At 44.7% G+C, this 24408-nt stretch overlaps 2 protein-coding genes and 1 pseudogene across 2 annotated transcripts in view; 1 reads left to right on the top strand and 2 right to left on the bottom strand.

Moving 5' to 3' along the window:
* B3gnt2 (UDP-GlcNAc:betaGal beta-1,3-N-acetylglucosaminyltransferase 2) overlaps positions 1–20808 on the bottom strand; it is a 130144-nt gene extending 109336 nt beyond the window's left edge. The window contains exon 1 of the mRNA XM_060365161.1: positions 20672–20808. The gene's annotated coding sequence lies outside the window, so the exon portion shown is untranslated. The remainder of the gene's footprint in view (positions 1–20671) is intronic.
* Positions 1–24408, bottom strand: part of Commd1 (copper metabolism domain containing 1) — a 96263-nt gene that overhangs the window by 45389 nt on the left and 26466 nt on the right. The window contains exon 2 of the mRNA XM_021626705.2: positions 20672–20953. Within this exon, the coding sequence (XP_021482380.1) occupies positions 20672–20953 (282 nt within the window). The remainder of the gene's footprint in view (positions 1–20671; positions 20954–24408) is intronic.
* Positions 14767–15152, top strand: LOC110539895 (small ribosomal subunit protein eS25-like; annotated as a pseudogene).

Raw genomic sequence — 24408 nt, 5'->3', positions numbered from 1 at the left:
TGACGCCTAGCAGATGACTGATGCTCAAGCCGAGGGCTGCAGCAGTAACAGCCCTCACCGATCTGCAGAGATTTCATCTTGATTTGCATCCCTGATCAGTCATTATGTAAGTAAAGCAGCTGTAGTCAAATTTCCCCTCAGCATTCTCCTGGGGGGGGGGGTTAGGCATTTTCATAATCACTTTCATGAAGATATTTTCTCTTTCCCTCTTCCTCAATCTCCTGCATATATATTTAAATGTAAACAAAGCTCTTAGTAAGTGTTAGAACAAAGAAAACTGGGCAGAGCATGGGGAAGGGTTCTTACACGTCATTTTAGGAAATAACTGTGAGATCACAAATGAATGTATTTCAAGAATCTACTGTCTTCTCTACAATTTTATCTTTCAAAAGACGTGAGGACAAGTCCCGTCAGTGATTCCAAATTAAGCCTAAGTAGGGTCTGCTGTCGTGTGATAGTGGGTGGTGAATGGAAAGAGCCAAGGCGCGCACCTGGGCATGCCACAGCGCCCGCACAGTGCAGCTGGCTACTTCCTGGTCTTGTTCCTCTCTTTCTCTCTTATTTCCTTTTGCAGCTGTTAAACTGTGCACTAGTAATTGAAGCGCACAGCAGAGTGCAAACCGTCAGAGCTGCTTAGTTACCGGCTGTTTCTCCTGAATTATTCTGGGACAGGAGGTTAACTGTTGCCTTGAGTTATTCTCTATCACAAGCTTTACCCAGAAGAGCTTTCTTTAAAAACAAATAAACGATCACACCAAATATCATTCCATCATTTAAACATTGTTTCCGAAAGGACATCTGCAATAAAAAGTAACGAATCCCAGACTCCCTTTCACGTTAATGCATTTAGAATGTCACCGCTGCATTGATCCAGGGCACAGTGACTGGGGGGTTAATTAGCTTTAATTCATACATTTCAAATCTTGGTGTTCTATTAATTAAATCAAGATCTATCATATTTTTGCCAGGTAAAAACAGTAAATACTTTTGCAGTGGTGACACTTCAAAAATAAACGAAGCAAGAAGCAGGTGTGCTTACAGGGCTGTAATCACAACTGGGAAGCAGAGCTCATCAGGAGCTCCGCAGAAGCTACCCCAGAACGCGACTCCATCTTAAAAACAGGAGCATTTAGAGAAAGAGGGAGCGGCTTCCTTCATATATGCGTACCATCCATGCAGAACAGTTTGAATAATGCTATCTTTAGAAAAGTAACTAGAGTCACTAGTTTCTAAAATTATAATTATCAACATTTCCTGAAATGTACTTCTTAGAAACACTGGATAAATAAAACACACGTTTTTTTGTTTTGTGTTGTTTTGTTTGTGGAGAAGCCACGAAAAAGCAAATCTAAAGGGAGGGGCTGAGAATAGAGAGAGAGAGTGAAAATCAATAGTTCTTGATCACACAGGCAGAAGACAAAGCCTGAGCCCATACTAGATAGGGGATGGAGATGCCTGCAGCCTGGAGAGAGCGCTCTCCTCAGCAAGAGGACAAGGACCTTAGAGTAACAGGTAGCACCTGCGCTCAATCCAAAATCAAAGTGCAGGAAGCAGAAAAAAAGCAGTTATGAATGAAATTAAGGAGAGACAACAACTTAGACCTCCAAGCTCTACAAAAGGGATCAATGAGCCAAAGACTGAAGAACAATGTGCTATTTGAGAGAGATTCTGAAAGATCCAAATACAATTCTAAAAAACAAAAATTAAGCACTAAATTCAAGCGGCTGTTGTAATTTAAAAGAAAAATGCTACAAATGCCCACACGAAGTGGGAGTTTATACCAAAGAGGTTCTCATTTGCTCTGTGGAGAGAAAATCCAAACAAGCACGCACCCAAATATTTCACTACACAGTGTTCTGAGCAGCAACCCTGCTTTCTGGAAAATGGTTCTGAGTTCCCAAACTGGGTAGTTTGGCTCTAAGAAAAGCCACCTTCTTCACTTCAATGACTTAAGAAGTATCCACTTTGTACTGTGCTCTGGACAGGCATCTTTTTACCATCTGTCAACAGAAAATTGAGTTGGTACTACCTGGTTGAAAAGAATAGTTCAATTTTTTGTCAAGCTTCAAATAGAGCAAATGATTGCAAAGCATAAGAAAATATGAAAACTTTATTAGTTCTACAAAAAGCTAAGTGTAAATCAGAATATTTATGTGGCTAAGGAACTATGCCTGAATTTCTCATCTGTTCACCGGTTCACTTCATACAAATTGTCTAAGTAATGCCAAAAAAACAAAAACAAAACAACTAAAAAACCACAAAAACAAAGCCATGAATTAAATGGGATTTGGACAAGTAACATTTGTTGAAGAAAACAGAACACAAATATAAGTGAAAAAGAAAAGGGTACGTTCATGTGCTCTGTTGGGACCTTCTGACGCTAAGATTCTGTTCTGAAGGAGCAGCGCACAGCAGCACAGAGCTCGGCCTGCGCGGCGCACTGCGCGGTGCGGTGCAGAGCACAAACGCGGCTACTTTGCGGCCACACCGTTTTGCGTGAACAGCTTTGGGAGACAGAGGGTCAACCTTCAGGGCAGAGGTCAGCTCTGTCTCCTGTTTAGTGCAATGCTGTCTCCGCCAGGGCTCCGACCTCCTCCCCTGTAGTCCCAACTATAGGCTGTCTCTGCCAGGGCTCCCACTTCCTCTCCTTTAAAACCCAGCTGCAGGCTAGAGCTCCTAGTATCACGCTAGTAGGCATGGGCTTGGCTAAATGGCTAAATGGTGCAGATGCAAATACCATGACTGATAGTCACTCTTTTTTATAGGGCTGGACTGTCCCGGAACTTGCTTTGTAGAGCAAGCTGGCCTTGAACTCCCAGCCTTTCCCTCAGGTACTGGGACCATAGGTGTGGGCCACCACTCCAGGCTAAAGTCACTCATGTTATTTTACTTCTAAGTGGTCTCTACAGGCATCCCAACGCTATGTCCCTACTGGAGAGACCCATCAAGTTCAACTCTGCACCCAACACAAAATCACAAGAAATGTCTGATTTAAGCTTATGAAATATTAACAGCAATAACAGAGAAGAAAGTAACAGCATGATGCAAATAAAATGTCCCAGATTCTGCGGGTGTAGGTTTGTCCGCACAAGCGCACACTGCCGGAGACTAAAATCGAGAGATCTACAAGTGTGTTTCCCAAGTAGGGAAGACTCAAAAGCGCGGTTCTCGTCTGGAGGAGGCCTATGGGCAGAGAAGTCCAGGTGCCATGTGTTCCACCTTGACTCAGCTGTCCAAACATGTGTCTTTTACGGTCCGCTGCTTCCTTATAAAGTGATTGTAGGTGGCCAATACCTTACCCCACTAGTAGGTGAACGCGACACAACAGCACTGGAAGCAGCTGTCCACTGGCCGCAGCGGCCTTGCAGACCTTAACAAACCTCACAAATTCACGGGCTCTGTCACCTCACCCCTCCCTGCACTCTGGAACAAGCTGTCACTTTTTGCTGTTCTTTACCTTTGATAAACTCAAGTAACTCGGGCCCAAGAGAGCTGGCTTGACTATGCAAAAACAAACTTTACTGATGGCAGCGGTGTCGGCTGGTCAGTGCACTCGCGCTGGGGAAGGGTGAGACTGCAGGCGCTCGGAATACTGTGCCGTCTCCACTTCCGGGAGGTAGTTTCTGCTTCCCCACTCAGCTGCTTGGTTGTTTGTTTGTCCTATTGTTACACATAAAATTCTATCGATTTATCAAAGGGGTGTTTCAACATCAACACAAAAGGCCACAAGAGGCTCAATAATACAATTCCCAGCAAGTGAAAATTAACCAACAGTAATGTACTTTGACATTACACTACACCATAATACTAGAAGGTATACAGCCGTATAATGATACTGCTAAAATTACGGTTCAAATGAACAGGCATATTTCTGAAATTTTAGATAAAAACCAAGTTAAATTGACTAGAAACTATGAAAAAATATTTGGTTGGTATAAGAACTGACAATAGATCTCTCCAGACTTAGGCTCAGGATCTCTAGATTATGCTGACATCTAACTCTACTTTTTAATAATGGATATAAACACCAATATTATCTGTGTTTAGATTTAACCAAAAGAAATGGTGACATGGTATATATTTAACTTGTCTCCCACAAAGGAAAGCTATAACACTGTATTTTCAGTATGGACTGGATCTATTGGCCAACTTAATCTAATTGACATTTGTTAACTACTAGCCCCACAAGACCTCAAAATGCATCAGTTGTTCCTTACTATCTAGGGGAGATTGGTTCTACGGGAGATTGGATCAGCGTTCCCAGACATCAAACTCATAGATGTTCAAGTCCCCATAAAATGGCACTGTGTTTGCACACCCTCTGGTATAGGTTGTTTTCAATGGTCTCTAGATTTTTATATTTATGTAGTTGGTGTATGTCTGCGCATACACATGCACGCCAGAAGAGGGCACTGGACTACATTTGTAGATGGCTGGGAGCCTCCATGTGGTGCTGGGAAATGAACTCAGGGCATTGGACTACATTTGTAGATGGCTGGGAGCCTCCATGTGGTGCTGGGAAATGAGCTCAGGGCATTGGACTACATTTGTAGATGGCTGGGAGCCTCCATGTGGGTGCTGGGAACTGAACTCAGGACCTCTGGAAGAGCAGCCAGTGCTCTTAATCTCGGAGCCATCTCTCCAGCCCTTAAAGATTTTGTTTAAGACCGAAAGAAAAAGAGTAAGAGAGGAGAGAGACAGACAGACAAAGACAGAGAATACATATGTGAGTGTAGATGCCCATGACACGTGAGTAGTCAGAGCTCCCTGTAGATGAAGTTATGGGCAGTTGTAGGCAGCCTGATATGGGTTCTGGGTATCAAATGCAGGTCCTGGGCAATAGAAGCACACACTCTCAACCACTTTCCAGGTTCTCTCTTTCAAGACCTAAGATGATGTACATTATGTGTAAATAGTTGTTATGTCTTGTTGCTTAGGGAAAAAGTGGGGAAGGACAGCCTGGACATATTTAATACTGTTCTTACAAAGGACTATATTTGTTTTATATCTGTGAATGTTTTGCCTGCATATGTGTGTGTGCACTTTGTGTTTGCCTGGTGGCTGCAGAGGTCAGAGGAGGTCATCAGATTCCCTGGAACCATATTTACAACCAAATGGTTGTAAGTTGCCACATGGGTACTAGGACTGCAACCCAGGCCTTCAGCAAGAGGAGCCAGAGCTTTCAACTGCAAGAGCCACTGTAGGCATAAAGTGATCGTGTGATTCCAATGCTGACTTCTGCACCACCGTATCTGGTTACAGTCCTTGTTCTGAGAATCTCCTGTCTCAATGTGGTTATAAACACCGCTCCCCACATGTCCCCCGGTATGCCAATAAAGCAGCTTACAGCCAATCACTGAGCAGGGCAGAGAAAAGGCCTGGACTTCCTACCAGCCAGGGAGAAGGGGTTAGAGGAGGAAGTAGGGAAATCAGCCACGGGGTTCATTCGGCCATGGAAGAGGTCCAAGAGTTAGTTATCAGGAGAAGGTGCTGGGGCAGAAAAGCTTTGTATCTTTGTGCATCTATACTGAGAGAAAAACAAATTAGCTTAGCAGTTTAATAACTGCTCAGTTATTGTGTTGTGAAGCTTATTACTGAACAAATATAAGAGTCTCAATTATTTGTGTGATAGCCAGGTTAATAGAGAAACCAAGAAACAAACACAGTTTTGTAAAAACACTTTAACAAGGCATCTCTCTAGGCCCTGGACTCAAGCACTTGATCTTCTAGCTCTACCTGCCAAGTACTAGGTTTATGGGTGTACATCAACATGCCAGGATTCACGTAGACAAAACCTGGCCGTGCAATCTATGCACTAATTTACAGTCTGGTCAACCACCCAGAGAAGAAACTATTGGCTTGAAGTATGCTCCTATAATGGAATACCCAGTAACTTCTCAGATAACTACAGAGTCCTCCCTTATCTGTTATTGCTCTCTAAAGTTTCAGTCACCTGCAACCCCCAAATACAGAAAACTTTAGAAATAGCAATTCAGATGCTCTTCAGAGTAGCGTAGTATCTTCTGTTATTCCACGTCTCCTGCCAGGAACATAAATTACGTAGCTGATCACATATACATGCGTGTGTGTATACACACACTGATAATACACATAATCATATACATACACACATATACTGATCAGTAGCGTAAATTATATATATAAAACATATATATAATATTTTATATATATAAAACTCACTTTATGTATATGTGTATATAAATTACACTTCTGGCCGGTATATGTATGTATGTATGCGTGTGTGTGTGTGTGTGTATATACGTATATATATATGTGTGTGTATATATATATATGTATATATATATGTATATGTATATATGTATATATATATATAGAGAGAGAGAGAGAGTTAGTTAGCCAGTTAGTTGGCCAGTCAGTCACTTAGCCGTCTTGATTATCAAAATCAATCATTTCAGCATTGCAGCAGTTTTATTCGGTAACTCTTATTTTGCTTAACATTGGCCCAAAAGTAAGAAAGTGGTGACATTAGCAATTCTTTTTTCTTTTTTCCCGAGGCAGGGTTTCCCTGTGAAACCTCGGCTGTCCTGGACTCGCTTTCTGGACCAGGCTGGCTCAAACTCACAGACCCCTGCCTGCCCCTGCCTGCCCCTGCCTGCCCCTGCCTGCCCCTGCCTGCCCCTGCCTGCCCCTGCCTGCCGAGAGCTGGGACTGCAGGTGTGCACCGCCGTGCCGGCCGACACTGGCAATTTTAACACACTACACTGTTTGCTTTATAATTACCGTCCCTTGATTTATTATAGGTTTTTGTGAACAGAAAAACACATTACACATATGGTGTGGTATTATCCATGGTTTGGGGATGAGGTTGGTTCATGATTATTATTTTTTTTTTTTTTATAGTCCTGGCTGTCCTGGACTCACTTTGTAGAGCAGGCTGGCCTCGAACTCACAGAGCTCCACCTGCCTCTGCCTCCCTCCTGCCGGGATTGCAGGTGTGCACCACTGCGCATGGCTTGGAATATATTCTTAATAGACACTAGTACACTGATAAATACAATATATACGGACAGCAAAACCTGCTGAGTAAGCCTCTCACCAAACAACACACACTGTACGAACTTTCTAAGGTAATGAAAAATGTTCTGTATCTCGGAAATGTAAACGCAACCAGTATATCCATTTTCCCAAACTTATGAAAAGACACATCGAAGATTTGAACACTTAGCTGGGCATGGTGGTACACACCTTTAATCCCAGCACTTGGGAGACAGAGGCAGGTGGATCTCTGCGAGTTCGAGGCTAGCCTGCTCTACAAAGTCGGTTCCAGGACCGCCAGGGTTATACAGCGAAACCCTGTTTGAAAATCCAAGACAAAACAAACAAACAAGATCTGAAAGCGGGGCACGGGGGCACACAGCGGTAATCATACAAGTTACAGCACACATGCATCATTCCACATGGGACAGGCATTAAGGGCTCTTGGGCACTGCATGGTAGGGTGGTGATACTACCATCTCTTTACAGTTCTGACCTTAAATTTCTATCTAACCCATTTGTTCCAAAATTAAACAGAGATGCCAGTCTTCATAAAATCTTCTAGAAAGGGCAGTTTAGGAGCTATGCTCATTAAACGGGGGAGGGGTCAGGCAAGGAAGTCAGGCCACGCCTCTTGTGTTCTGAGTAAGAACAGCCCCCATTAGCTCATACATCTGAACCCTTAGGGAGGGATTAAAGGTGTGGCCTTGTTGGAGGAAGTGTGTCAGTAGGGGTGGGCTTTGCCGTCTCAAAGCCCAAGCAGGGCCAGTGTCTCTCTCCCTGTTGCTATGGTTCTGGATGTAGAACCCTCTGCTCTTCTAGCACCACGTCCGCCTGTGTGCCACCATGCTCCCTGCCTTGAGGACGATGGACTAAGCAAGCCTCTGAAGCAGCGGCCAGTGCCGATTAAACACATTCTTCGTCAGAGTTGCTGAGGTCATTGTCTTCAGGGCCGCAGCGTAGCGCAGTGAGTAGGCTCCCCTACAAAGCCGGTGCTCTGAAACAGTCGGCTGGGAACACAGCTGGCAAAAGTAAGTTTATTCTTGAAATGCAAATGGTGACTAGCACACGATGCTAATGCGCCAACATCTGAAGCAGACGCACAGGCAAATTCAGGTTTATACACACAAGCAAATGGACTCAAATGCAAAGCACACACTTCCTGCCCTCACCACAAGAGCAAAGCACTTCACATCACCATTTCACACCCAGCTCAGAAAAATAAAGTGTTATTGTACAAAATCTTAGCACAGACTTTCCAGGATTTAAACAGCAGCCACCAGAAGAATGAGTTTATTAATCCAAGTGGCAAACAAAAGCAAATCTCAAACTTAAAGTACTTTGCAAATAGACTTAAATTCACAAGACTGGTGGAAATAACTGACAGTCTGCCCTCAAAACCATATACAATAAGAGGCTCCATCTTCAAAGAGCATCAGGAAAACTTAGAATTGGTGACAAAGTTTACCTCATATAGGAAGAGGAAGCCTCTGCCACAAAGACCTTGCATCAGCTCTAGAGAAGCCATTACTAGCTCTTAAACTATTTGGCCGGGTGCGTTGGCGCACTCCTTCAACCCCAGCGCTCAGAGAGGCGGACCTACAGGGTGAGCTCCAGAACAGACAGAGAAACCCTGTCTCGAAACCAAAAGCAAGTTTTTCTTTAAATGTGTGCCTGTGTCTGTGCTTGAGCATGCACACGTGTGTGCAGGCACCCACGGGGCGCCTGGAGCTGGCGTCACGGGCGCTGTGAGCCACCCGACAACCTGAGTGCTGGGACGAAGGGATGGCCCCGTGCAAGGGCAGCGCGTGAGCCCAGCCATGTCCCAGCTCCCTCCACTCCGTCCTTCTCACTGCCAAGCACAATCCATCCCGTAAATGAGCTTCGGTACCAAAGTTTACCTGGAAGTTGTAACCCCCCCCCCCCATTTAAGACAATGCAACCTTCAGAAAGGACTGAGACATTTGTTTTCTTCCAGCTGGAGCATAGAACCACCGGTGTGGTTCATGGAACAAGCAAACTTTTCATCCCCTTCATTTATTAAAAAGGAATTCTAATGCCTACCTGTCCCACAACACTGTTGTAGGACACAATAAAATAATGTACAGAAAGCGAATTTAAAGTACAGTACTAAATATCACACAACTTATTCTCTACCAACCAATCACAGCAATCTGTGCTGTGGTTTAATCTGTGCAGCAAACTGAAGTTGAATGTGAAAATAAAAAAAAAACTCCACGGTTACCAATGCTGACGCAGGAGAAATGTCTCTAGCCTTTATGCTGAGAAACATTCTCTCCTAATGGCTACGTAACTGCCTCTTTTAACATTATGATGGAGAACAGATCCTCATCCACCACAGGTCACTGTCAGTACATGTACTGAGAAAGTGAGGGATAAAGTGTGCAAACAAGGCAAAGTTTTAAGTGAGAGGTGCTACTTTTTCCTCTCCCGACTCTGGCCAGGCTGCAGAGGTTTGTGCAGTGCTGGTTTGGACCTGCAGGCAGTCCAACTCAGTGCTGAAGTCACGTGCCAAACTCCTGGCCTGCTTGACTGGAGGCAACCAAAGAACTGAAAAGGTGAAATGTACTCAGTAAGTGATATAGGAGCGTGTGATTTGGGCCTCACATTGCTAATAACCTCAACTGCTTTTTTGGTTTCTTGTTTAGTAGGCGTGTAATAACTGCTGACCTTCTGAGGTAGGAGACTGTTTTCCATGTCTCCACTTAGAGTCAAAGGGCAAGGGCACCTGGTGTCATGCTCAGGGAGAAAACCGTGAATCACGCACACGGTGACTGGTGCATGGCCACTACCACATAGCTGATATTCTACAAGCTTCTTGGTTAAAGATGAGGCCCCATTATAAAACGGTGAGTTGAGCCCTGAACAGTGAGAAGCCAGCAGAGAACACTAATGAAGTTGTTAGTTGTTAGGGAGAAGTTAAGCTACACCACTGAGATAGAGAAAAGGGATGGAAAAGACATTAGCATTACACAAGGAACTTAAGAGAGAAGGTGGGAAATGTCCAAAGGGAAAGGAGAACCAGTGTGCAGAGATGCCCAACGTAACCAAATAGAAAGGGAAGGACAGGGAGAGACGGAGAGCTGAGGGTCAAAGCAAGGCTGAGGCTTGGTTCCAACATTCTGTTACTGTCCTCCATTCCTAGACACAATCAGAATGAGAGTCTTACTAGAAATGAAAAGTCTCCAGCCTGCCGCTTCCACCTTTAGTTTAGGCTAAATCTCTAAACTCACAGTTGTTTCAGACATATCTGCTAACTTCAGTTGTCATCAGAGTTCAAAGTGGGAAGCGCATTCCTTTTGGCTTTGTGCTAAGAAGTGCTAACAAACTCACCAACTGAAGGAGTTTTCAATGAGAACACTGAGCCCAGCGCTTCAAGCACCTACGCCTGTACGATAGTTCTCCTTAAGAAAGCACTGTAAGGAGCTACCTTCTGCTTTCCCCTCTCAAAGCTTGCCTGTTAATTCAATGGTTTTCCACAAGTATGTGCCTCTGTCCATTCACTGAGGAAAGAACAGGAGGAAGCACGACTATGTCAGACCTTATCGGCAGAATCACTTAGAATTTTTGTTTCCTCATTCATTTCTGGAGGGCACTACCCCTTAAACCAGGTATTCTTCTTTCAAAGAAAAGTGGGGATGTATCTGATCCTGTAAAACTCCCATCTTGTGACGGGAGCGACAAACCAGATGCAAAAGCGCTTCCTGCACAAGCATGAGAACTGAGTTCAATCTCCAGAAACCACACAGAAATGACAGGCACACTGGGCCAACTGTGATCTCAGCACTGCAGAGGCAGAGGCAGAGAGGCAGAGAGGCAGAGAGGCACAGGCACAGGCACAGGCACAGGCACAGGCACAGGCAGGGGCAGAGGCAGAGGCGCACAGGCGCAGAGGCAGAGGCAGGCTCGGTGGACAGCCGGACAGCCAGCCTATCCTACTTAGTGAGGTGCAGGCCAATGAGAGCCTTGTTTAGAAAAAACAAGCTGTCTAGGAACCAAGGGACACTATTCAAGGTTAGGCTTTGGCTCACACATGCACACACCCTTTGAGTTCATAAGATGCAGTGGCCAAACACAGCAGTTAGAAATGGCCAGGGATTAAACACAGCAGCTAGAAATGGGATTAAAAATAAGATTTAGGCAGCATCTGTGTACCTACACCCTGTCTTGAAGAGGCTGAGTCAATACAAAGAGTTGGAAGGAGGCAGCAAGATGGCAGCCAGTAAAAGCGAGTGCCAACAAGACTGGTGACCTGAATTTCATCCGGAGGCCCCGGGGAGGAAAGAGAGAACTGACTGTCAGCAAGCTGTTCTCTGACCTTCACAGTCAGCCATGGTACACTCCCTAACCCCAAATGAAAAGATAAACGTACTTCTAATATTTTAAAGAAGTTCCAAGAGCAGCTGGGGGAAGGAGGGGGGCGTAGGTGAGGCCGCGGGCCTCACGGAAGCAGGGATTATCCACTTCAACAAGCTCACTGGTGGCTGAGCAGCAGGCGGACGCTGTTACCTTGAACACTTAGTAAGGTTCACACACTCGGGTCAGCCCTACTCACGGGCACCCGTCCCCGGCACGCTCCGAGCTTTTCCACAGTGCGCGCAGTGTGACGTGTAGACACCATGGCTACACAGTGCTGGGCTGTGCTAGTCACTCCAGGTTGGGGCTTCACAGAAGCAGCACGTTGGTGGGGTGCCTTAGGCAGCTGGGGGAGCTTACTGTGGCATGCAGCCTGTCTGCACTGACAGTAACATCGGTGCTCACTCGAGCCCGTCACCACGGAGCCCTCTGAAGGAGACAAGACGGGAAATGTCTCAGGTCTGCATTGACACAGGTCCCAGGAAGCAAGCTCTTCAGAAGACTTCATAAAAACCCACGAGTTCTTCCTGACTGAATGAATACAAATAAATACCTCTTAAACTTCTGTGGGACATGACTGTGTGATGCGGGGCGGGGACTGTCACTCACCGCTCGAGAACTTGCATAGCGTTTGCGAGATTCTTGACTTAACCCCAGTGCTGCAGCGAAACGCAACAAAATCGTCACACACTGCACTGAGCAGTATGACCTGTAGGTTATAATCAAGTCATAAAAAGTCATTAGATTTCAAATTAACACTCTCAATCTTGTGGGCATTTTGTTTGGTTGAAAAGATCTTAGGTCCAGCTTCGCTTTGAGCAGAATACAAGAAAAGTAAAATAGTGCTTCCAACAGACACAGGTTCAAATACAGTACAAAGTTTATCCTGACCAGTAAGATGGCTCAGCACAAAAGGGGCTTGCTCCCAAGTCTGATGACATGAGTTTGATTCCCAAGACCCACGTGGTAGAAAAAGAGAACTGACTCCTGAAATTTGTCCCCTAACCTCCACGTGAAAGCTGTGACACACGTGCCCCTGCCACCCGCACTGTGCACACACAATAAACGAACACATATGGGGCTCAGGGGGGCTCAGAGGTCAAGAACATGTCAGGTGGCCCACAAGAGCCTGTGGCTCCAGCTCCAGGGAGCTGATACCCTCTAGTCTCTGTGGCACCTGTGCTCATGTGCACTACTGTTTTTAGGTTTTAATTACTATTTTAGTAATTAAGAAAGCAGACAAGATATTTTTATTGCAGAAACTTTTTTGAAAAATCCAGAGAATAAGAACGAGAGATCTCTCACCCAGAGATAAATGCAATAAGCATCTCTCGTGCTGCCTCCTCCTTCTACTTTCCTGGCCCCCCACATCCACTCCCAGGTTGACCTAAATTCTCCATGTCAAGGGCGACCCTGAACTTCTGACCCTCCCCACCTCTCCAGCGCTGGGATTACAGGCTTTCATAACCATGTTGTTTACGTGGTACTGAGACCCACACCCAGGGCTTCACGCTTGCTCGCTGAGCATTCCACCAACTGCTCTCCTCTTTCATGTATTCCCCTTTCTTTTTTTTTTTTTTTTTCCTATGCAAGCACACATACATTTAAAAAGCTTGAATTGTGGTGCTTGAACATCATTTTGAATGGGATAAAATGATATTGGTGGTTTTAGATTATGTGTCTTTTTAGAAGATCTCACTTTTTTTGCATGCATGCATGTTTTGCCTGCATGTATGTCTGTGCACCTGGTGCATGCATGGTGCCTGCAGAGGCAGGAGAGGACGTCGGATCCTTTGGAACCAGAGTTACTAACAGTTGTGAGCCACTGCAAACTGAACTGTGTCCTCTTGACTGCCGAGCATCTGCCCAGGCCCTGTGGAAACCTTTGTAAGTGGTCTCTTTGCTCATCCCCCGAGCCTCCCACAGTATCAAACAATTTTAACTGGTTATGCTTGGGCCTACTGAACAAATTTTGGAAGACACTATAATAACAATTTTAAAAAGAGTTATCCCGAACAAAACTGAAAAATGTCAGAAATCCATGCAATTCATTTTCTTTTAAAAACAGAATGTTAATATTGGATTCCTCTGTTTCTCAACACCTACATCTCATTAACAGAATGATAAAGTCCTGTAGGATTTTCTCTTTGACCTTGAGATCCAGTGGTGGTTTAAAGGAGCACGGCTCCCAAAGGCTGACTATCTGAACGCTCAGTTCCCTAGGTGATGGAACTGTTGGGAAGGAGCGGCCGTGTTGGAGGAGGGGTGTCTTTTGGGGTGGGCTCTGTGAATTCAAAAGCCCCTGCCTGCCATGCTTGGTTAGTTTTCTGCCTCCTGCTTATATAAGGGTGTGAGCAATCAGCGACTGCTGCGGAGCCATGCCTGCCGACCTACTCCTCACTCCACAAGCAGGATGTTTAGGGCCTCTAACCCTCTAGAGCTCTAAACCCTCACAACCTCTTTCTATAAGTTGCCTTGGTCATAGTGTGCTTTCACAGCAACAGGAAAGTACCTAAAACAGATTCCATCATATGACAGTTTGGGAACAAATGCTTTTAAATGTGCAAAGAAACACCTGTCACCTTAGCGGGCCCCTTGCCTTCCCTGCCCTCCCAATCTCAGCCCCTTGGCTTCATTCTTGGTGCAATCCACTCTCCACCATGGAATCAAAATGACCCTGTTACTCACACTGCTCCCTATGTGAAGCTCCTCATGGTTTCCAATTACACAGCCTGAGTAAAATTCAGACCTCTTACCATGGCTAGCGCCTCAGCTCGGCTGTACCTGTCTGAAAGTTTTGTCCCTGAGGTCTTCCTGAGGTCGTCTCCATCCTGCTATTCAGCACCCGCTCACCCTCAGAGAAGCCTTTCCTACTGAGCCTGAAGCAGCAGCTGAGGCAGCCGGCAGCTGTGAGCTTTGGCGCCCTCAGGTGAGCCTGCTCCGCAGAGGCAGCGAGAACCACAGCGCCTTGCCTCGGCTTGTGCTGGCTTTTCTGACAACTTACTACTTTTTACTGCCTGAGGGTTAAAAACAGGAGAAATATGGCTGGAGGGACGGCTTATCGATTAAGAGCGCCAGCTGCCCTTCCAGAGGACCGAGGTTCCGTTCCCGCTCCCACACGGCGGCCCACGACTGTCTGTGACTCCAGCTCCAGGGGCCTGCAAGGGGCACACACATGTAAATATAACATAATATGTATATTATTTGTTTTTTAAAAAATGGGAGAAATAACATGTAGGAAGTGGTGAAAAAGAAACAGCAATCACCAGAAACCTTTAAAAACATCACTGCCAAAAGTGACAAGCATGGCTTCTTCTTTTTTTTTTTTTCCCCCCGACATCTTAGTAAGGCTGCAGGGTTGTCACAGCTCTCTGAGCTTTGCCATGCCTCCCAAGGACAATAAGAAGAGGAAGGATGCCGGAAAGTCAGCCAAAAAAGACAAAGACCCAGTAACTAAGTCTCGTGGCAAGGCCAAAAAGAAGAAGTGGTCCAAAGGTAAAGTTCGGGACAAGCTCAACAACCTGGTGCTGTTTGCCCAAGCCACATACGACAGTTGTGTAAGGAAGTTCCCAGCTATGAGCTCACTGCTCCAGCTGCGGTCTCTGAGAGGCTGAAGAAGCCTGGTTCCTTGGCCAGGGCAGCCCTTCAGGAGCTACTTAGTAAAGGACTTATCAAGCTGGTTTCAAAGCCCTGAGCCCAAGTAATTTACACCAGAAACAAAAGGTGGAGATGCCCCAGCTGCCGGTGGAGATGCATGAGCTGGTTCCATCAGCTGTGCATTTGGAAAAATAAAACTTTATTAAATAAAAAAAAGTGACAAGCATGTTAAATGGTGGGTATATTCATAAGCTCAGAGAACTGGCTCTGTCTGCAGTGACTCCTTAATTTCCTAAGTCTCTGCCTAGATCAGAAAGCTGAAGTTATCACGAAAAAACAATAAGATGCACGGTAGCTCCTAGAGCTTTGAAGCCAGTTTCCCCCACAGCACCGTGTGCAAATCACCAACTGACTGAGGACAGAGGAGACAGAAGGCCTCTCCTCTCCAAGGATGGCACGTTTATGGGCTAAAGAAGCGGCTATGAGTGACCTACGGGGAAAGGTGATCAGAAGGGTGTAAGCAGCCTTCCCAGCTCTTCGCGAGGAGAAGGCTCAGAACAGACCAGCAGTACACTGCTCTGCCATACAACCCTCCACGAACAATGGGCGAGAGGCAGACTTTTCAACAGGGTCTCTCTGCTCTGGGACTCCCTGTGTAAACCAGACTGACTCCGAAATCTCAGAGAGCTGCCTGTCTCTGCCTCCAAGTACTAGGAGAACAGGCATGCGTGCTAGGGTGACTGCCATGCCCAGCTGGATGACTGATTTTTTTTTTTAACAGTGAGAGTGTTTATTCTAAATCTTGTCCCATTAAGAAAACCTCTTTAGATAATAGACAAACATGTTTAGATCTGTCTGCTCACTGTTCATGAAACACAGAATAACTTTCAGCCTTGAGAAATTTGGGCATTCATTCAGATGACTGCATTCCTGGACAGATTAGTGAACATGCTAATATCTTTTTTTCAGGAGTGCAAAGGAATTCTCATTAAAATATCTCTATCAAGACACAGATGATATCCTTCTATTTTAATTAATCATTAAATTTATTTTATCTTTTTCCACATAGTAAAAATTTTTTCTTTCCAATTCTTTTATTCTTTTTTTTATTTTCAATTATACTTTATTTACTTTGTATCCCCCCTTGGATGACTGGTTTTTAAAGTAACCAAAACCAAATGAAACCACAAGGTCCAGTAAGGTTTCACCCAGTTTCACTTATAGCTGCTTTCCTCAACTTCCTGAACTTCTTCAATATGCCTTCAACCTTGTGAGCCCCCCACTTCAGCCCCTGAAGTGCAAGGTTACAGGCATGGACAGCTAAGGAGCCACTGTCTTTCATTGTTATTTTACGGCTTTGGGGACTTTGCCTTCACGTCCATCTGTGCACCATGTGCAAGCCTGGTGTTCACTGAGGCCAGAAGAGGGCGCTGGACCCCTTAAAACTGGAGGTGCCGACAGTTGCGATGGAAATAAAATCTGGGTCCTCTGGAAGAGCGGGCAGTGCCCTTAACCACTGACCATCTCTCTAGCCCGAAGAAGCCATTCTTAGAAGAGCCCGCTAAGGCAGCAGCGTGACGCCTCGGGCAAACATCCCTCCCTGCACAGTCCACCCTGGAATCCACAGCAGGGATCATGGGGCCTGGGGACCGCAGAGACGGGCCCAACCCCCGGAGAAAGGGAGAAGACATGTGCACACCTACTTCCTGTTTCTTTGCTCCTCCAAAAGTCATTCTTATTGAAGACGTGACTGTTTTTAATTGGCTTATGTTGGACTTTCATAGTGGCATATCCAATTAGCCTGTGACACCAGCTATTTGGGAAGCTGAGGTAGGAACCACAGATTCAAGGCTTCCAGAAGCTTAAGGCAAACCTAAACTTTCTGAAAGTCTGTCTTACAAACAGGAAGTACAAAAAGGAGAAGGCTGGTATGTGGCTGAGTGGCTGAGTGCTTGCCTAGCATGTACATCCTGGGTTCAAATCCCTATACCACAAAGCAGGAGACAAGAGAATGTATGAGATATAAGAGACACGGTGAAAGACAGGGAAGAGGAAGAAGCTACTCAAGTTAAAGGTGCAGAAAATATATTTGATAAAATTACAGCATGTTTCCCAAATATAGGGAAAGAGATGGGCACCCAGATACAGGAAGCATTTAGAAACAAAGCCAAACTAGACCATGCATGCCACAGTTAAATATCACACTTAAAGAACAAAGAATATTGAAAACTGTAAGAGAAAAGCACCAAATCACATGCAAAGGCAAATCCCTCAGAACAACAGCAGATTTCCTCACAGAAAATCTAAAGGCCAGGACGGAGGAATTGTGCATTTCAGGCTCTGAAAAACAACTGTCACCAAGCGTTATGGATTCCTATAATCCCAGCACTTGGAAAGGCAAAAGCAGGCAGATCTCTGAGTTCAAGGCCAGTCTGGTCTACAAATAAAGTCCAGGAGAGCCAAGGCTACACAGAGAAACCTTATCTTGAAAAACAAAACAGAGGGAAAGAAAGAAGGAAGGCAGAAAGGGAGGGAGGGAGGAAGGAAGGAAGGGAAAAGAAAAACCCCTGCCAACCTGGATTATTATATCCAGCAGAACTATTCTTCACAATTGGAAAACAAAAAAGTTTCCATGATAAACACAAACGAAAAGAATTCATCACCACTAATCCAGAACCACAGAAGCTACTGGAAGGAATCCTACACACGGAAGAGGAAGATTAAAAACATTCATGAGACACGGGGAACAATGAACTGTACTGGTAGAGTAAATTAGCAAGGAAATATCAAGAAAATATGAGAAAACATCAAGCATTATAAAGAACTATAAGATGGTGGGGCAGTGGTGGCTGCACCTTTAATCCCAGCACTCATGAAGCAGAGGCAGGTGGGTCTCTGAGTGTGAGGCCAGCCGAGACTACAAATTGAGTTCTAGGACAGCTAGGGTTACACAGAGAAACTCTTTCTCAGAAAACAAAAAAAGAGAAAGAAAATGTTACTGAGAAAAGCAAAAAGATTTTGTTTACAAGTGTGCCCAGTGCACTGTGGAAAAGACCACAAGCAAACACAAGACTGGACCAATCGTCAGGGTCTGTTTGGGTAGAAGATCCTCAGGCCAGTGCTTTCTTTTACATAGTTGCCAACAAGAACAGAAGTGCCTCCTGTTGCTCTATAGGGAACTGGTTACGCAGAAACAAGGAAAGTGTTGTGCTCGAGAAACTTCACATTTCTAAAGGACGAATGCGTTGTAGTACAATCAAATTCTTCACATTACCAAAGCAACATTTCCCTGGAATCTAAGTGTGCAGCGCCCAGTCTCATCCTTTTTACCTATTTAAATAAAAAAGACATTCATATATCACTAAATGGGCATATTCATAGAATACTGAAACTAACATGTTAGTTGTACTGTATAAAGTTTTGCAAAGTGAAAACAGTTTGTTCTACTTTTTATTAAATTCTGTATAGATTATAAAATTATTTTTATTAAATAAATATTTTATAGTATGAAAAAAGAAAGAAATTCCTAGAATCAAATGAAAATGCAACATATTAAAATGGACAGGATATAACTAACACAAGCAGCCCTAAGGGGAAAGTTTACAGCGTCAAGATCTTAAAAATCATTGCTTTGCTTCTACCATTTTATATCACTAAAATTTTATGTACTCTCTAAAATTTTATGTAAACACAGTCATATGTACTTTTAGTGTGATTTACGTGACACAGTAAAATTGTCAGATTCAACTATTTTGTTTTCCATATCAAGATTTTTTTTCCTGTGACTACATGGTTTGTAAACTATTATAATAAAATTATAAAGCACATTATAATTTAGTTCAAGAAGTAGGAAAATAGTAGGTTAAAGAAGTACTATATATGAAACAGGCTGAGCATGGTGGCTCACAGCTGTAATCCCAGAGCTCGGGAGGCAGAGGCAGGTGGATCTCTGTGAGCTTAAGGCAGGCTTGGTCTACAGAGGGAGTCCAGGACAGCCAGGACTGTTAAGCAGAGAAACCCAGTCTCATAAAACAAAAACAAAACAAATGAAGTCCTATAATGATTTTCTTAAGAAAGATATGTATGGTCTCCCAGCCACGACCACATATTAAGTACTTAAAGACAACATAAAATACAAGAGACTCTCCCTATGTACAGGCTCCACATCTGAAGATTCAACCAACTACAAAATAAAAATACTTGGGCAAAATCTCTATATTTAAAACGTACAGACTTTATTTGTCATTAGTCCCTAATAACTCAGTATAATCATTTATACAGAATTCACGTTTTAGGAATTATAAGCAATCTAGAATTACTTAAAATCAATGGGCATGAATGTAAGTTCTATGCAAACACTCCACTGTCATGTACAGGAAGTGAACATGGGCTTGGTATCTGTGTCGGAACATGTGTCCTAAAACTAGTCCCCTCGTGACCCAGATGGATGAGAGGTAAACAGCCTATGCATACACCAGAAAAACTCAGAGCCAAGCCTGACCGCTGTATCTTTACTTTCTTCTCACTGCGCTTTTATTTCTTTTGTATTGGGGAAAGTCATGCACATTTCCGGCACCTGCGTGGAAGTCAGGAGACAACATCAGGAGCTGCTTCCCTTCCCCCACAGGTGAGCCCCAGACCCCACAGTCAGGTTACCCCGTGTGGCGGCCGGCCCCTTTGCCTCCTTTAGGCTGCCTCCCCTTTGATTCGGGAAGGTGCACAGGGTGTGGCATGTCTGTATGTGCAGGCACATGTGTGCACATGCACTCCACGTGTGCACATGCACTCCACGGCATGATTAGCTGAGTAGACCTCACAATCAAATACACTGAAGTCCATTGCTACAATCAGCAGTTTTATGCCAAGTGAATAAAGGCATTCTAATTGTTTAATTACAGAAAGTCTTAAGTTAAAATTGAAGTCAGTATAGAATTACATTGGAAAAACAACCTAAAGAACCGTGTGTGTGAAGAAACCTGCTGGCTGACAGGAACAGGCTCAGCGTTAAGAAAAGAAATGCATTTCCAGTAGAGGATATACTGAAAGCACTTATTTTAACTCAATGGTCTGCTTTAGGTTCTAATTACCGCTTTCTTTCCCCTCTTCCCTACTCAAAAAAAGGCAAGGCAGGCCACGTGAAGTCTTATTTGACAAGCATCTGGAGCAGAAGCTGAATGGCTTAAGAGAAACCACATGGATACGAAACCCACCTGTTGTAATGACCAGAAACTCCAAAGGAAACCAGCACTGGCTCATAAATAAGATCAAACTGAAAATTATTCTGAGCCTAAGGTCAGAGATGGCAACTTGGTCTTTAGGAATGGTATATGTCACCTCCCATTCCAGAAAGACGGCACCACGGCAGGAACAGAAAGCTTTGTTCCTTCCTGACTGCGAGAGCTCAGGTCCTGCTTTCTATTTAGTGTCGCTATCACTGCCTGCAAGACTGCAGCAATGCAATCACAACTGTCCAACTGCCCTTTAGAGACAACTGCAAGGACCCTGTGGCTGCTTTTTAAACTCTTGTCTATAACAGAGACTATCAAATTTTTCACAATTCTGCTTCTAAAAATGATTTTAGGATTAGCTCTACAAAATTGTTAAATAGAAGTAAAATAAATGTATGCATTAATAAATAACGAAAACACAGTTTCCAAAGGGAAACTGAGGTTGACCTCACCTGTCCGCCTTTCCCGAACTCCAGCTCTATCATGGCAACAGGGGTATGTATTTGAGCTGTCTGCCTTGACTGAGACTTGCTGTCCACTCTCCAGCTCAGGCCCCGGAGCCGGTTGTCCCAGCAGCTCTGGTTCATGAGGCTCTCTCGGATTTTTGTCTTATGGCTCTTCCAAAACTTGGAAATGACTGCGGCTTGCTCACTGGTGATGCCGCCTTGCTTCTTGGTCTGAGCAGTCAGAAATGCCTCTAACTGGTTGGAATCCATGTCTGCAGATGCAATGGACTACAAAGGTAACAGAAAAGAGAAACAGATGAGCTTGGTAAGCAACCGCACAAAGCTGCCTAACTCTAGAACATACCGTGATTGAACTTAATTACTGAATGCACTTCCAGAAAGAAAAGCATGGTGGTTTGAATAGGAATGGTGCCCACAGACCCACAGGGAGGGCACGGAGCTGTGGCCTTGTTGGAGGAAGTGTGTCACTGGAGGGTGGCCTTTGTGTCTCCTGCGAAGGCTAAACCACAGTGTGGCACAGGATCCTTCTGCTAAGTGTGGATCAAGGTGTAGAACTTTCCCTTCCTCCAGCACCATGTCCGCCATGCTTCCTGCCGTGATAATGGACTAAACCTCTGAAACTGAAAGCCAGCCCCAATTAAATGCTTCCCTTTAGAAGAGTTGCCATGGTCATGGTGTCTCTTCACAGCAATGAAACCCTAATGAAGACAGGTGACAAAAATGAGAATGAGTGACAATTACAGCACAAACGCATAAATACCAAAACTTCTCTATCAATAGCTAGAATATAACTTTAAATATTCGGGTTCAGGGGCCTGAGGAGATGGCTCAAAGGTTGAGAGAAAATGCTGTTCTTGCCAATGGCTCTGTACTCACATGTCAACTCACAACTGTCTGTAACTGCAGGTGCAGGGAATCTGACACCCTCTTCTGACCTCCACAGGCACCAAGCTCACACACATGATGCACAGAAATGCACTTAGGCTAAATATATACATATAAAATAAATCTAATTTTTTAATATCCAGTGGGCTTAGGGGCCTGAGCTGGAGAGTTGACAGCAAGTCTGAATCTGGCAGTCAGCTCAAATATACACCCCTATTAACATAACAGAGCTGGAGTTTGGGAAAAGTGGACAGGTTAGCTCAACTTCAATTTCTCTTTGTAATGGGGAAATAAAAATTATTCTAAAGAATGAAATAAAAAAATTGTTCTGATAAAATCTTACGTAGCTCACTGTCAACAGGCCTGGCATGCTACGGTGGCACCACAAGCCGCCCCTCGAAGCACTAAGTGAACGTTAAACGAACACACTACTTGAACTTCGCGGCCCAGCTCAGCCAGGGAGCCCAATACCACTCCTACTCTGACACTGTATATTACCTTACACTTGACGGTATTTCCAAACCTTAACTGCCATTGGAGCGAGGCTCTCCACTCTAGCGTTCAGGAAAACACAGTATCTGAATGTGTTGGTTTGACCCAGTCAGGAGTCATCTAAGAAGAGGGAACTGTACTAGAACGGAGAAAACACCTCCATCACATTGGCCTGTGGGATTGTTTCTCAACTGATGATAGATCTGGCCCTCTCTCCCATGTGTACAGGGCGCCACTGTGTGGTAGCAGACCAATATGGCCTCAAGTGGCAGTCCTTACCAGAGATGCCCAGACCAGACCATGGATGCCCACATGGCCTTTAGTGTTATGGCCTCTGGTGGTAACGTGGGCCACAGACATCGACAGACTCCTGCTGTGACAGGAATACAGACCCAGACATGGCCCAGGACATCACCACAGCCTCAGGTGGCAGCTCAAGCCTCTCTCACATCAGGCTGTTCCTCGCTGCTATCGTGTCTCCAGTCCTGTCTCTGTTCATAGTACACAAACTGCTCTGTTTCTCTGTCTCTCCCATCTCTCCACCACACACTTCCTCACTGTAGTGCTGCCCTCTGGGACTATGCTGCCCAGGGCCTGTAGCCTGTGGCTGTCTTCAGCCCAGCCCATTCCTCATGGCCTGCACATCTATAACTTCTATTGAAATTCATATGCCATTTTCCATTTCATAGGCAACATGACAGACCGAAGCACTGAGAAGTACTGACCATAGAGAAGCTGCTGTCCAAAGAGTCCTCAGTGCTAAGCCACGTTTCTTTGGTTAGTTGTCATGTGACTGTACAAAGAGGTAGATACTGGCATCTCTACCAATAGCAAGGACCATGGTGATGATGATGGTGAAAATAAGTCAAACTGATACTTTCCACCAATAATGATAGAAAAATGTCGCCCCCGAGGATTAGCTACAATGCTTTGTTCAGATCCTTCAGAGACTAATTATCACTATCATCTTTTTTCTAGATTTAGCTGTTGCCAATGAGAAATATATGTTGTTAGAACTTAGCAACTAGTTCAGTTTAAGAACACACAAGCAAGTTAGGAAGGTGGTATAGTCAAAGCACAGTGCCGAACCTCCTGACTCTGCTAGGCACAGGCAACAAGGAGCCGCCAGGGCTGGGCAAGTGCGTAATTACGACGCAGAGCTCAGAGTGAACACTAGGAAGCTGAGCCGAGAACCTAAGTAGCTGCGGTAAAGGGGGAAATGACTGACGCCCTCCTTCCAGAAGTTGCTATGCTCCCTTGGCCAAAGAGGCTGCTCTCTCCTCTTTTCTCTGGGAACTGGGAGATCTAAGTCAACTTTCCACTTACAACAGGATAACAGCCTTCCATAACAGTGCAGAATGATGTGAGACCAGGGGTGTGAACAGCTAATTCCTTTAACTTTTGGGAAGAAAGAAAAGAAAGGAAAGAAAGAGAGAGGGAAAAAGAAAGAGATAGAGAGAAAGAAAGAGAGAAAGAGAAAGAAAGAAGGAAAGAGGAAGAGAGAAAGAAAGAGAGAAAGAAAAAAGAAAGAGGAAAGAAAAGAAAGCAAAGAAGAGGCAGAGCTAACTGGAAAGGAAAGAGGGACGAGGTGAGAGGCAGGAAGCCCAGCAGAGAGAACAGGGTGTGCTCAGCACTGACAGCTGTGCTCTGTAATAGGCCCCAGCACCCCGGTTCTTGTATGTCTGACTACATGCACCACAAAATTCCATTACTTTTCTGTTGCTTTGATAAAACACCAGTACCAAAAGCAACATCTAGAAGAAAAGTTTGTTTCAGCTTACAGTTCCAGGGGAAAAACAGTCTACCATGACAGGGAGACATAGGAGCAGACATAGGAGCAGGGGCAGAAGGCTGAAAGATAGCGCCTCATCTGTAAACACAAGGCAGAGAGCATGAATAGAAGCAGGGCAAGGCTATACAGTCTCCTAGCCAACCTCCAGCAACATGCCTCCTCCAGGAGCTTCCCAAACAGCACCACCAACCAAGGTTCAAATACCCGAGTCCATGGGAGGAGACATTTCTCTCTCAAAACACAACTACTGAGATCATTTGTACCATAGTCCTATCAGTTGGACCTGCTAAAATAGGACACCAGCAGAGGAGTGCAAAGGTAGGCAATGAACAGGCAGGGTACAGCTGAAGACATGCTGCTTTTGATTTCTCAGTTACAAAAATTGTATGGCAAACATCAAAACTTTCTTATAGAGGATGTTTCACATTACAGTTCAACACATTTACTGCCTATTTACCAGGTAATAGAACCAAAATCTCTAGCTGTGACTCCCAATATTACTCTAAAGGCCAGCCTGGTGACCCATGGCTATAATCCCAGCACTCAGAAGGCA

Source organism: Meriones unguiculatus, chromosome 12, assembly GCF_030254825.1.
Source record: "Meriones unguiculatus strain TT.TT164.6M chromosome 12, Bangor_MerUng_6.1, whole genome shotgun sequence".
Lineage (NCBI taxonomy): Eukaryota > Metazoa > Chordata > Mammalia > Rodentia > Muridae > Meriones > Meriones unguiculatus.
The sequence above is the reverse complement of the archived record's forward strand: the minus strand, read 5'-3'. Positions and strand labels throughout refer to the sequence as shown.